The sequence below is a fragment of the Acanthaster planci genome, linkage group LG03 (genome assembly GCF_054643075.1).
Source record: "Acanthaster planci isolate LZ-2023a linkage group LG03, COTS_SCS, whole genome shotgun sequence".
NCBI lineage: Eukaryota > Metazoa > Echinodermata > Asteroidea > Valvatida > Acanthasteridae > Acanthaster > Acanthaster planci.
Window position 1 is genome coordinate 3,041,149 of NC_141779.1, and position 14,547 is coordinate 3,055,695.

Here is a 14,547-nt window from a genome sequence, read left to right on the forward strand (position 1 = left end):
GATTGGACATGTTGGGGGTACCCCTCGGTCTCATTTCTTGCTGGATGTAATCCCCTCAATTTCTGGCACAGTGTTACACCATTAATTTGAATGGTTGATGGAACCAAGAGTGGGAGAATGAAAGAACCCAATTCTAAAATGGTTGAAAAACACAGGTGGGATGTGATTCAGGGAGCTTTAAGCTCTTCACTTACCCGTAGTTAATGGAATTGTCGTTTTTGTTCTGAATTTAGATGTTAACTGTGGAAAATGTTCATGAATTCCGGTCTTGTGTTGTCTGTCACCTAGTGACATCCTATTTTTTTCATATTGGAATTGCCGGAATAAGGGAATAAAGAAACTGGAAACTGGCTACTGTTGTGTGAACTGCTTGAGGAGTCTACAGATAATCCCAGTAAAAGTTAGTGTCAAACCCCTGCCTGATCCACTTTGGCTTATACTTTGATGAATAAATTTCAAAATTCCTTTCCACATTCCCAAAGACCCCCTTGGCTCCCAAAACTTTTTCATAACCCACCACCCACAATACGGACAATTCACAATAGAGTACCTTCAATAGCATGCAACGTGTTGGCAATCACAATGTGCAAAATCTGTTGACCCTTTCCAAACGGGCAATGGGTCAACAGATTTCACACATCATAATTAGCCACTGTATTGCAAACTCTTGGAGGCAAACTATTGTGCATCACCCGTATAGGAATGATCTGCCCGTATATAATAAAAATTCTCCAAGTTTATTACTATGTGAGATATTTTCTTGCAGATGTTCCATCTTAATTCTCTGACTCACATGCAAAAAAACTCACTAAATCTATCATATTTTTCATCGCCTGTAACAAGTTGATCAAGGTACTGATCCTAAATAGTTGAAAAAATTCACACTTCAAAAGGTAAGGATATGTTAATATTTCAGGTGCTCATGCTAACAACATAATTACAATTAAAGTATTCTGCACACAAAAGGACAAACAAACAAAAGAAACAAGGCAAACTTGTTAACTTCAAAATGCATATATTGCAACCCAAGCTCAGAATACATGGTTACTTGGACATTACGACAAGTGTTAGCTAAATGTAAAATACACTGTTTACGTAATCCCCAGTCACAAAGTGCTCCAATTACATCTCATTCAGTGGTCCCATGCACAATCAAGTGTGAAGGACAAAACAAAGACTACAAACAGTGGGCAATGGCATACAAATTACACTTATGACAAAAACACATTTGACACCATGGACTGGGATACTACAAACTGCATATATTTTGGCCCTAGTTTCTTGCTCTGTCACTGACAAATATTCAGTTACTATTAAACTTCTTAAGAGTCACTGTGAATCTGTTCACATAATTTTGCAAAGTGTAAAGGGATCTCTAAGAGATGAGAGATGTAGCATCTTAAATCGCGACCATGCGACAATGTTCCTTCTCATGTATTATGTATTCAGAGAGCCTTGCAATGGAGTATTTGCTCAGGTTTCTTTCGAATTAAATGAATTGTTCCAAACTGTTTTGAGTGGGATTTCTCTGGCTGCCACTGAAGCCCTAATGATCTCTTATTTTCTTATGATCAAATATTAGCTAAGATTCAGTATAAAAAGAATACTGTAAATTAACATTGTACTGGTTTACATTACAAAAGAAGCTTTACTTTGTATTCTTTACTGATAAATGTACAAACTGAGATTTCACAGAAGTCTGGAATATTATTCAAATAAGATATTTTGATTCCAATATACATCAGTCTTTTATCTATTTGTTTCAAATAAATGCAGGCCCAACCCTGCTGTTCAATATGGCAAATTTATACTGAAAGCGGCAATCCCCCTTTAAAATTAAGAAATAAAACTTAACAGTCAATTCATTGGTAATAATATTCATATAAAGAAAATTTGTGCATTGAATTAAGGCGAAATTTTATGTTTTCTATCAGCTTGAACTAATGAAGACAATACATTCTTTGCAAAAACTCTAGCAGCAAATGCAAACAAAACTAAACTAAAATCAAGCTGTGCTGACAAAATAAGTAATGCAGATAGTCAAGTTAACCTGAGTGTTCCTGATGTTTAGAAGGAAACTTATCTTTAAGAAAAATCCATACTTTTAATTGTATATATTTGATGTAATAAGCTGCGACTAACGAACAATAGCCAATAACCAAATCGTAGCTTCTTATTTAAAAATAAAAGTTCACAAAAACAATTCAACTTCATACAATTATAAGTTCATGCCAATTAATAGCAAATAAATGTGCTTTTCATAGCTCTGTTAGTAAAACATTCAAATGAGGGTAACATTTCTTGGAATCATATTGGAGAAAGGAATCATTCAAGAAATTTGAGATGGCAAATAATTTAAACCATAAATATTTGAGTTACACTTTTGATCAAAAGGGATTAAAATATAACTTTAAAGTGGCTATAAAAATTCTACTATTTACATTTTAAAAATTTAAGATGCAAAGTGATGATTTCTTCTCAAAAATATTGTACGATATTAATATCAGTCCGTGGTAATAAAAAAATTCTTGGAATGAATATTGCTCTTTTTAGTTTGGACCAATCATTACAACGAATTCAGAACATTTACTAAATGTACATCTGAATAGACGTTTGAATAATGATGATCATGTATAAGTTTATTGCCTAATGACTTTATCTGTTAGAAAGCACTAAACTAAAACAAATATTTCAATGTTAGTAGAACATAAAACTTTAAGACTCATAAAGCTCAAGGTTGTGTTCACTTTGCACACTGAGAAACCAACTGTATTTACATGGAGAATTTTCTTACCAGACAAAAAGCAAAATTCACAGAATTACTTCCAAAATTGTTCAACTAGGAATTCATCATAGCTTTTGATTCAAATGTCAAACTGCAAACATGGATTGAACGAGAAGAAACTGTGAACGTTCATTTTATTACATCTGAAGTTTTGACAAGTAAACAGAAATGTTTCTCAGTATGTTGCCAATGCAATGAGATTTTCAACATGCAAAGTGTCTCAAAACAACAAAAATAAAAACACGTAGCTGACAGAAACAAAAATTGCCAGAAATGCAACAACATCCCATTCCAGAAAATCAGCCAGGCTTAGCGTACCTTCGGTGGGGAACAGCTCTGCAGTCTTAGCCAGAGGCTGGTCAGGTCTAGCCTCCTCCTTTGGTTTGGGTTTAGTATCTGTAACAAATTCAGTGACATAGATGCTATTTCAACACTTTTGCTGTTTTCAAGGTGAACCTCAAAAGTCTCAATTTGCTCAAGGACAACATGACTGACTACACAATTGATGCGAATCTAGTGTCTGAAATTTGGCAAATATACACGTTTTAACATGATCAAAGAAATGGCAGGTATTTAGGGGCTCACAACAGAAAAATTAAAATAATTTGTTGTCCTTTATCAAAAGTCTGTAAACCTTTAATAAAACACTATTATGTTATCAATATCATTCTAAATTTTCTCTTTCCGTTGACTTTAATCTACTACCTTTTAGTCTAATTAGGAATGAACATGAACCTCAAGTAAACCTCTTCCACTGTGAAGGAAACCAACCTTTTTCAAGTGTGATGATGACCTCAGATGTGCTAGGCTTGCTCATTCCCTCGTCATTGACAGCCATCACCCGGAACAGGTATTCAGTTCCTGGCGTCAGCTCAACGGCCGTGTAGGTGGTTGTCTGTATCTCACTTTCTACCGTTATCCAGGTGTGCTTGCCGACCTCCATTAACTCCACTATGTAGCCAGTGATGAACAACCCTCCCTCATAGAGAGGCTTGGTCCAGGTCAAGGTGATTGAAGTCTCAGAGATATCAGTGGCTTTAGGTTTGCTCGGCAAGTCTGGAACGTCTGTGGGTCAAGATCAAGACAAAAAGACATTTGAAAATTAACTACTTTGAAATGGTTCAACATATTTTTGTATTCATGCGACAACTTGTATATATATTTCCTCTAATGTTATAGGCTTCTAAGTCACTGTTTATCAGAGATGAGATAAAAATCTTTAGAACAGCTTTAGTGGCTTTTCTCTGCATGCGTTTTTCAGTTTCAAGTGATGTACATGTCACATATCAGAGAAAAAGGCATGGGTGTCCTCTTTGATTTTATTGAAATAACAATGGTGTATTTCACTTAGCCAATGCTCCTTAACACTGCAATGCAACTACTGAAGTGTTATGGCATGTGAAACAGCGAAAGAGTCACGTGATTGAGATTTGGATGGCTTGAATTACCTATCACTGCCAGGGTAACATATCTCTCGTCAGTGCCTGCAGAGTTCTCCACGGCCACGTTGTACCTCCCATGATCCTCCGGCTCGGCCTCTGTGATGACCAGCGTTGTTCTGGACTCTGTCCTCTCCGTGTACACCCGTTTGGTGTGCTTGACAGTCTTGTCGTTGTGCGTCCAGCGGATCTTAGGCTTGGGCACACCGCCCATTTTGCAGGTGAATTTGGCAGGTACACCTCGTCTGACGGTTAGGCTTTCGGGGCCCTCCAGGATGCTGGCCGGGACTGATGTGATAAGGGACAGGGAAGAAAGTTAGACAGAGGGTTTTTAACAGAGTATTCAATGTGTTTATAAAGACAGGTCTTACAATGTTGCAAGCAAATTACTAAACGGTGAGTATGCTTTGAGAGGTTAAACTCGTGAAATGAATTGAGCTGTTAAACACTGAGTTCTGAGATTAGATTGAACACTGAAACCCATCAGCTTAACCACAAAACAGTTAAATAAATCTCCTTCAACAGTTTCCACAGTTTTGAGATCTGCTTGTTTTTCTTCAATGTGTCAGTTATCAGTAAAATTCATCCTAGATTAGAACTCAAATGATGTGATGCATTTCTGCAAATTTGTTTTCCCAGAAATGTAAAACCACAGTCTATATCACTACATGAGAAACTACATCCTCTATATTCTGTCTCATGAAAACTGATGACATTATCAAGATACTGAAATAAAAGTGAAAGGCATGACAAGTGGACCAGGAAAGGAAGGTAGTGCAAATGTGCCACATCATTTACACAGCAAACCATAAACAGTGACTGAACACTGGCAAGCTGCAGCAATGACAGAACCAATCGTTCATTAAAAACCCACCTCGATCTGTACCCCTGAATTTCAAATTTCATGGGATGACAATAAATGTTAAACTCAGAACCATCGTGCGCAAAAAAAGGCTAGAAAATCTCCTTCAACACCAGAATATTTTTGATGACTATCTGAGATGATAACCTAATCTTATATTCCACACTAGCAAGATGGTCAAGATGGTCAGGATTTGCAAGCAACAAGTCAAAACCAAGAGCAAAGGTAAGAAATTTTCTGATGAGTTTCAATTTAAAAGAAAACCTGTAACCAAAATATTAATACAGAACAGTTGGCCCAAGAGGTGCCCTTTCAACTAAACTGTAAATAAAATGACAAGTGAATCCAAGGTGGTACCAAAAATTGGGTCATTGCAAAATCAGTTATGCAAAACTTTCGACTTTTTCTTGCATAAGCATTTTTTTCCTTGAAAAAGATGCAAAGGTTTGATTTCACAAAGGGTCATCCCGAATCCACCCAAAATCATGCAGATGGGGTTAGAATGACTCCAGTACAATGCGATGTTATCATGATCATGCAGTTACAAACTCCGCTGCAGTTATTACAAAGAAATCACTAAAGATACTCACAAAGGGTGACAGCTTCCACATAACATTTGACACAGTCCATACTGGTGCCATGCTTAGGTTATTCGATAGAGGAAAATAGCTAGTAACAAGCTGTCCAAAATGAGGTCAATTGGTCTCAAAATCCCGAAATAGAAGCTAAACTAAACACAAAAAGGCAACAAAACAGAAGCTGACTGACGTTTGACATTCCATGCAAATCAAAAACGAAAATTTTAACTCATGAACAGTGATGCAAAACGGTTGTTGTTTAATTTGAAACAAGCCATAAAATTGTGAGCAAAATATACCAACTACTCTGCATCACCATTCACGTTTTTCCTTCAGAACAAACAACATTGTCAAGCATTTCAAATTGGAAAAACCAGGATCCGCTTAACCATTCATGCTTTAATTAACATATTTCATGTACGGTACAATATCAATATTGAATTCAAATTTATTATATGTGATTATTTGGAATGTGCATTATCATACAAAAAATTTATACAAATATTCAAGGCATAAAAATAATTCAACAGTACTCAACTTGGAAGGCTGAAATTTTAAACATATACAATGCAATCGCTACATGCCAAATATTGCTATATTTCCATATAAAACAACCCGCATACCATATATATTTTGTACCTAAAGTGAAACTAAAGTAATGTCTGTTCAATAGCTGAATACTGACTACAATTCCACTAATATGATAGTATAAACTAAGTTGCACATACTTGTATGATATATTGAGTACTCATGATTATGTGCTTCGGCGGGTAACTGAGAATATAATAATATATATCCTAGACTATAATCTGTGTAGTTGTTTCTTGTTCAAAGGTCTTCATTTCTGCTTGATCAAACATCATTTCTATTCTTAAAAGGAACATCTTGACACAGACTCTAAATGTTCCTTCCTATTCTTTGCTCTTATGAAGAAAACCTTTGCAGCATTCAGTAATGCATATATTAAAAAAAGAATCAAAGAAATCTGCACAAGTTTTCAGCAAATCATCACTGAGCCTACACCATAACTAGTTCCACAACCAATTTATTTCTTACACCATTTTCTTTATGCAGACAAAGATCTATCATGATTCCTTGAGCTAACTTCTGATAATTAAGATTAACAGTGATATTTCTGTGGTTACAATGTTAATGATTTTACAGTGCTTGCACACACACATGTAGCTAACTACACTTTCATGGTATATTTGTTTCTTAATTCTCATACATGCATGTAGAGTGTACTATCACCAAGTTCAAGTAAAAACAAATAGAAACCCTTTCAGTAAAAGCAACTGGCATACGTCGGGATATCAAATGCTGATGCATACTTCAATTATTCAAAAGTGGAAATGCTGTCAACTGATTAAAATCAATATGGCTAGCATCCATTTAAGATGCAGAAATGTTTAAAATGCAAGCTAACTATACCTAATCTGAATGTCATTCAATGTTTCTCACATTTATCATTTCAGATTACATAGGGAAAGTTGATGAGTGCCATATATATCTGGGTATCTGTATTTTTAATACGGTAATAAATACGTGCTTGAGTGGTCTTAAACGAGCGTTTAAGACTGGCTCAGAAGAATGGATGCGACTATTGCCCGAGCTGCAGGCAAGGGCATTATCAGCGTTCAGTCTCCTGGACTGGTATTAAGCAATATTCGTTCCCATTCATAAATACCTTTTCAGTCAAAGAGTCAAAAGAAGTTATGATGGATTTCCAACAATTCTGTTTTAGAATTTTACTTTCATTTTCCCAAACACCCCTATCTATTTTATTGTATATTCCTTGTGCAAGTTGTCCAAAAGAATCTCCTTAAATGGACCTGGCGTGCGAGTGGCGAGCCGTGTGCACACATACTTTTGACCAATCAGAATCGATAAAACTGTACTGTATCCAGGTGACAGTGCATGATTTACACAGCGGGCATTATCACTTCTCAGCGGGCATTATCAAATGTTAATACACAGTCAAGTTGCACGCTGTTGAATAGGGAGACTGTCTGAGGTATTCATGAATGCTGCTTTATAAACTCTTTCCACAGCCTCATTTAATTAACAATGTGCAGAAAATTAGTAATTTTCTTCCAACAAACTGCTGATACAGCATTTGGCATCTGAAATTTTCTACGTTGTTTAAACAAAAGGAACTCTACCTGTTCCAGGAATTCTACCTGTAACCAGGATACCAAAAATATTTGTATTTAAAAATCTACGAGTCCATAAAACTTGAAACTTATTCCTCAAAATATATATGTTTTGCAGGTTTTTTTATTTTCAAAGAATTCTAAGGTTTGACCACACCACGCAAAAATCATGCTAAGGGGTCAGGTAGGATCCATCACAAATACACCAACATGTAACTGTTATCGGGATCAACCCTGTCAATATACACGACATCACCTGGAGATGAAGGAACAGAGTAGGAGAGAGGAACAGGCAAGGGTAAAAAAGGGTTGGAGGTAAACAGAGAAAAGAAAATCAATCTCAGGACAAGGGTAAAAATGGTAAACGATGGTTAGTGCTAAACTTGTTATCTTTTCTTATCCACAAGCTCAACTCTGTTACATGCAAATTCAAAACACACTTCAAATTCAAAGAATATATCTTCATGCAACTGGAAATGATAATTACCATTTCAAAATGACATCTCTTTCTTAAGCATTTTTATCCAAATTGAAATGACACTTCCTTCTTTATAAGACAATAATTTCACGAGAAAAGGACAGCATCTATGTGTGAATACACTGCTTGGTGCACTCCTGGTTATTTACAAGCATGCACATGCATCAAAATGAAGATTAAACACTGAAAAAAACTATTAAAGCATGCAACACCATAGCATGTATAAACTGAAAATGACTTTATTCCCAACATGTTTTTGCCAACATTTCAGTGCATTTAATTCCTTGGTAAGAGCAGAACATTATAGCCTAGTGTTAAAAATGCAAGCACACAAAAGAAACCAAAGTAATATCACATCAGTATTTACCAAAAGTTTATTACTATCATAAATGCTAAAAAAAAATTTTTCTAACATTACGTTAGTAATAATAAAGGGCAAATCCAGAAATACTACACACAGTATTAAAAATATGCATACTTCAGTTATTTCATCTAACAGTGCGATAGAAGTTAAACAAGAATTTTTTAACATTGCAACACAAATATGAAAATAAAATAAACAGTAGAAAATAAAGCTCCATGCCGCCACCTCTTTACATAGAAACAGAATCACTGTTATTAACACAAGCCTTCAAAAACTATTCACACTCAAGGTTAAAGAAAATAATGAGCTTTCGGAGAGGAAATTTAGAATTATTAAAAGTGAGACCTGCTCCCAAGAAAACCTGGACTATGTCCAATACAAACAGTTCATGAGCCAAAATTGAAAAACCACTCTGTGAGCGATTCACAGGCAGTACCTGTGCATAACATCATCCAGAAATTTCCGGAATTAGGTCTCAAGGATGCAAACTCAGATAAAAAAATTATAAAACAGAATTCTAGCTCTACTACTATGAAGCACAACCACAAAATATTTGACAAGAAAACAACAGTTTAGGTCACACTGCTGAAACACCCATAGATTGTGCTGTAAGTCAACCTCACACCAGAGTTTCAAAGCAAGGCAGCATGCAGCTAGGTTAACAGTCATCGTCACTCAGAGAAGCAACAGTGAAACACAGGGAGTTAATATGGTTCTTAAGGATGAATATTGCTGATTTACCTTCTACAACGAGTTCCCCTTTAGTGGACATCTCGCCAGCGATGTTCACAGCCTTACAGGAATAGGTGCCGACATCCTCCATGACTACATTTCTGATCAAGAGGGTACAAACACCAGACTCGTCGTAATCCATAGAGACCTTAGGGCTGAGCTTGATCTCAACATCGTTCCTGTACCAAGTTATATCCGGTTCAGGAGAGCCGAAGACCTTACAGACGAAGTTGACGCAATCACCCTCGATGCAACTCATTGGTTTCAGGGGTGTGATAAACAGGGGAGGGTGTTCATCTGGTTCCTTCTTGTGAGCAGGCTGTAAGAAGAGATCAGCCTTAGAGATTGCCTGGCCAGCCTTATTGGTGGCCTTGCAGGTGTACTCCGCATCGTCATCACTCAAGACCTCTTGGATGATGAGGGAACCGAAACCTTCCTCTTCGTTGAACTCGATGGCAAAGTGCTCGTTTGGTTGGATCTCCTTCCGATCCCGAAACCAGGTCAGGGTGGGCATGGGAATGCCGCTGACCTGGACGTCAAACTGGACAGGGTGACCTCGGATGATCTCCATGTCAACCATGTCTTCAACAAACTTGGGAGCCTCTGTGATCTCTTCGGTGACTGGAGTAATTTCAGATGGTTTCTCTGAAAATGTTGAAGGCAAATGGTTGTTTTTTGGCTGTTAGTAGCGGTTAAGTGAGAGGTTAAAGCAAATGTGCACACATACCTTTTGCCAAATGATGTTAGAGCGGTGAAATTAGATATATCCATTCCCATATTAAAAAAACTGTACCACTGCAGAGAAACTGAAGAGTTTTTGACCAAAATATCCCCTCATTTGCTTGCTACATTGCCCATGAGAAATAGCACCTTCACTAAAGCACAAATTTAATTTGCTGTGATATAATGAAAAATCTATTACAAGGGAACGCCCCTATAATGAACACAACAGGGTCCACGCTACATGTTCAGTACAGCGGTTGTTCGGTATAGCAAAATTTACTGCCGAATGTTTCATTGCCATCTTGAATAGCACCTTCTCTTGTCTAACTGAAGTGCACCCTCTTGTGATACTACGGTTTGCTGTTTCTGTGATGTTTTGCCATTGCATTCAAGTTTAAGGTTTCTAAAAATGTGTTTGTAAAAATTGTTTTGTTTTTTATTAAATCTTAAGTTACAAAATTGATTTCAAGATTATCCTAAAAGTCGTGAAGCAACCACACAGGATCAATCTCTGATGAATGCTTTAGAGTGATGTTTAGTGCAACACCACGGTGCGCATGTGGTTTTCCTCTGCACTCGATCATGCAGAGTCGCAAAACCAGTGTCCATTCAATACCGTTCGCAGATTAGCCATGCATACTCTGGCTGTTACTAGAAGAAGACTTTGAACAAGTGCAGAACAATGTACCCAGTTGATCAGCTAGTTAATTACAATGAACTCTTCAACAGCTGGTGGCTTTCCCCTCTAATCCTTGGGGAAATAATTGCCATTTGTCACTTTCCAACATAAAAAAACTGACTGTTTTATCAAGTTGACGTTCGGGAATATAAACGGCAACGGCATGATGTTCGGTAGGTTTTGTGCACAAAATATTAGGAGCCAAGGGTGATGTTCAGTACAGCCGAATGTCCATTATAGCGGTGTTCGGTAAAGCGGCGTTCCACTGTACCACTTATTACAAGTGGTTAAAGTAGTTATTTGCATCGTTATTAAAGCAATGGACACTTTGAGCACATTGAGTGGCTATTATGAGGAGACGCTGCTTTGAAAATGAGAAATACATACTTTCTGGTGCTATGAGAATCTCAGCTTCTGTTTCAGCACTGCCAGCAGGATTGAATGCCTTTACAGAGTAGGCACCTTCATCTTCGGCCAGGACGTCGGTGATTGTCAGGGTACAGGTTCCATCCTCAAGCTGCTCCATTTTGTAGTGCTTATCCTCTGGCAACAGCTCCACATCATCTAGGTACCATTTGACACTGGGCATGGGTTTCCCAATTACCTGGCAGACTAGCTTGGTCTCGGTGTGTGGTGTGATTTCCTGAGGTTTAAGAGGCTGGACAAAAGCAGGGGCGGCTTCCTCTGGCTGTTCCTCCTTGGGTAAGATGGTCACCGCGACATCTACCTCATCGGGAGCACGAGGAGCTTTCTCCTCAGGGACAGGCACCTTGAACTCTACCTCCTCCAGCTCCTTGGGAGCTGCCTCAATCGGAATCTCTGTCTCTGTCCTCTCCAAAGGTGTTTCCAGAGTCACTTTAGCTTCTGCCTCTTTGCCAGGACATGGGATGCCGATCTTGAACCCTGCAGCCACATCCTCTGAGGTACGCCTTGGTTTCAGCTCGAATGCTGCTTCTTCCGATGAGATTTTAGCAGGTGTCACCTTCTTTTTCAGAGGGACCTTCACTTCCACTCCATCGATGACCTCAACAGCCAACTCCTCTGAGACATCCTCCTCCGGTAGCTCCTCCTCATACTCCGGCATGACCTCTTGGAGACTCAGACCTGGAGTGTCGGTGGTTGATGGCATAATAACGGGACCAAAGCCCTGGTCTTCCATATCAAACTCCTCCTCAGATATTGAAGGTGCTTCGCTGGTGCTGATTTGCTCAGTATCTCTGCTTGGCTGCTCTAGGAGATCCTGCTGAATGACAACTTTGGGCATATCTTTCTTGACACTCAATTCTAAACACAAAACAAACAGGTGAAAGTTGAAAGGAAATGGCTGTCTTAGTGAGGAAGTGAACAACTTAGGCACAACAAGAATCCAAGAAATTTAGAATATGCCACAGTTAAATGACAGCGTCAACAGGGACTTTTCATAATAACTTTGCTTTATACCTTCTTCAACAATGATGTCTGCTCTGCAAGTTGCCATGCCAAACTTGTTCTGAGCCTTGCAGAGATATTCGGCGTCATCCTCTGGTTTGGCTTCTGAGATAATCAAGGAGGCATTGCCTTCCTCATCTGCAATGAGTTTGTGATGATCACTGGGTTGAATCACCTGCATAAAGAGATACAGAAATGTCAATTTTGAAAATATTATTACACAAAATTGTACATTTCTATAATCGCTACATCAATGAGGTGAACGACGGCATTTCAGAATGGAGAAAGCTGATTTTAAAATCATTTGAACTAGCACACTCCTGAGTAAAAATCTATGCCTACAAATACATAAACTTTAATCAAAATCAGATTTGTTTCAGTCATACCTTGCCATCCCTGTACCAGGTGACCTCGGGAAGCGGTAATCCTGTGACCTTTACATTCAGCTCGGCCCTTTCCCCAGGTTGGGTCTCCACATCCTGGGGTGACTTCAGGAACTTGGGCGGTTGGCCTTCAATGTCTGGTGAGGTCTCCACCTCTGAACGTGTTTCAAAGTCACTTTCAATCTCTGTGGTGACTTCGGTTGTTGTTGTCACATCAGTTGTTACAGCAACTTCTTGGCTCACATCTGAAAAACATACCCAAAGTTATCGTGTAAGTTGTTTGGTGACTCATACATGACATGTGGTTATCATGGGTCTTCAGATTACCAAATGTGTCTTTTTAAAATTGCTTAAAGGTAAACATACATATTTTAACAACATGCATTTTCATATTCTTTTAATCAAACAACTCCAGCATTAGCTCTAATCATCAAAATGCCTACGACAGCTACAGTTACATCTATATACGAAGTACTGCCTATGGAGCAACAGCTCCAGTTGTATCTAAAAAGAAATCCTGTCTCTGTTGCACAAAATGTACAATGGAAGCTGTATTCCATCCAATTAGCAGTTTCAGTATTTCAACAGCAATGCTCAAACTGAAGAACATCGTAGGTCATTTGAGAACATCAACACATTTATGGAAAGTCAGCCCTTCAAGCACGGCCAACTTACGCAGGTACACAGGACCGAGCTAGTGTAACATCACATGCTTTGTTCTCCCATGACATTGATTTTTAACCAATTCAATAATTAAAATTAGTGACATAAATGACCATCGACAATGTACCTCTCTGTACAGTGAGTTCTGCTCCACTGATAGTTCTTCCAGCAATGTTCTCAGCCATACATGTGAAAGTTCCTGAATCGCCTTCCACCGTCTCCTTTAGGGTAACCCAATACTTGTCGGTCCCATCAAAGCCGATCTCAAACACATCACTCTTTGTCAGCATGACGTTGTCACGGAACCAGGTGACTTCCGGCCTGGGACTGCCACTGATGCGACATTCAAACTTTGCGACATGGCCTTCTTTGACGATCAGAGAGACAAGAGGTTCTTCAAAGCGAGGAGGCTCTGGTTCCTCACCTAGGGAGGAAAGTCAATTAATGGCATCAATCATCAGAAAACATTCAAGTCAGTTATGGACGGTTAACATTACAGTATGAATATACTACACAAATGGTTTAGCAGTGAGTGCTGATAAACATGCTATATTTATGTCTAATCTATTTGTTGTTATGTTAATAACATTCAAGAACATGCAAAAATTCAACATGAAAATTCTTCCTTATTGTCATGATTCTACACATTTTCACTGTGCCTGTCAAGAGTTGTCCCAATCTCTCTCCCTGAACAAAGGCTGCTACATGTTATTTTGTGATTCATAGCTTACAATTGGTAATTGAATGGTGGCAAATTTAGTTCTTGCACTCTTATGACTCTTGTACATATCAACAAGATGTCAAGACTCATCATAATTTTCACTTCCAATATCATGACTGCAGAATATTTACATGCATTAAGTTAAAGGAAACTTGCAGGGAAATAAAAAGGTCTTAATATTACAGTCTCTAAAGACAGAATTGGGAGGTATACAGGAAGGGTGGAGACAACAAGTGATTGGCCTACAACTGTCAAGAGACAAACAAAACAATCACCTGTCGCCAAAGACATCTGAACCTCCCAAGTCTCAGAAACGATCCACTCAGGTTTGGAGAAATCAAATGGGTTAGAAGAGTCATGCAAGGTTGGAGAGAAGCAGACAATCTTGGATGGAGGCGATTCTTGGGCATGCAATGTGGACAGATTGGTCACGCTATTGAAGCCCAGCTCTACAGGTAAATGATGGGGAAATGAATGGCTACTGGTAATGATAACATGGTTAATGAGGGAAGGATCTGTATGTCAAAGACGGAATACATGCTCACTGATGACTTCAGAG

The 14,547-nt window shown here is 38.3% G+C and overlaps 1 protein-coding gene across 18 annotated transcripts in view; it reads right to left on the reverse strand.

The window, feature by feature from the left end:
* Nucleotides 1–995: 995 nt before the first annotated feature.
* Nucleotides 996–14,547, reverse strand: part of LOC110985841 (uncharacterized) — a 184,939-nt gene continuing 171,387 nt past the window's right edge. For 12 of the 18 annotated variants that reach the window (XM_087134473.1, XM_087134457.1, XM_087134460.1 and 9 more), the window contains 9 exons: nt 14,264–14,437; nt 13,395–13,691; nt 12,608–12,849; nt 12,234–12,396; nt 11,181–12,077; nt 9,401–10,036; nt 4,234–4,512; nt 3,557–3,850; nt 996–3,181 (listed from right to left, as the gene is read on the reverse strand). In XM_087134473.1, coding sequence (XP_086990599.1) covers nt 3,006–3,181; nt 3,557–3,850; nt 4,234–4,512; nt 9,401–10,036; nt 11,181–12,077; nt 12,234–12,396; nt 12,608–12,849; nt 13,395–13,691; nt 14,264–14,437 — 3,158 coding nt within the window. In that variant the 3' untranslated portion in view covers nt 996–3,005. Of the gene's footprint in view, nt 3,182–3,556; nt 3,851–4,233; nt 4,513–6,043; nt 8,074–9,400; nt 10,037–11,180; nt 12,078–12,233; nt 12,397–12,607; nt 12,850–13,394; nt 13,692–14,263; nt 14,438–14,547 lie in introns of those variants that run through there. The other 6 variants (XM_087134459.1, XM_087134462.1, XM_087134463.1 and 3 more) reach the window with 6 other exon arrangements.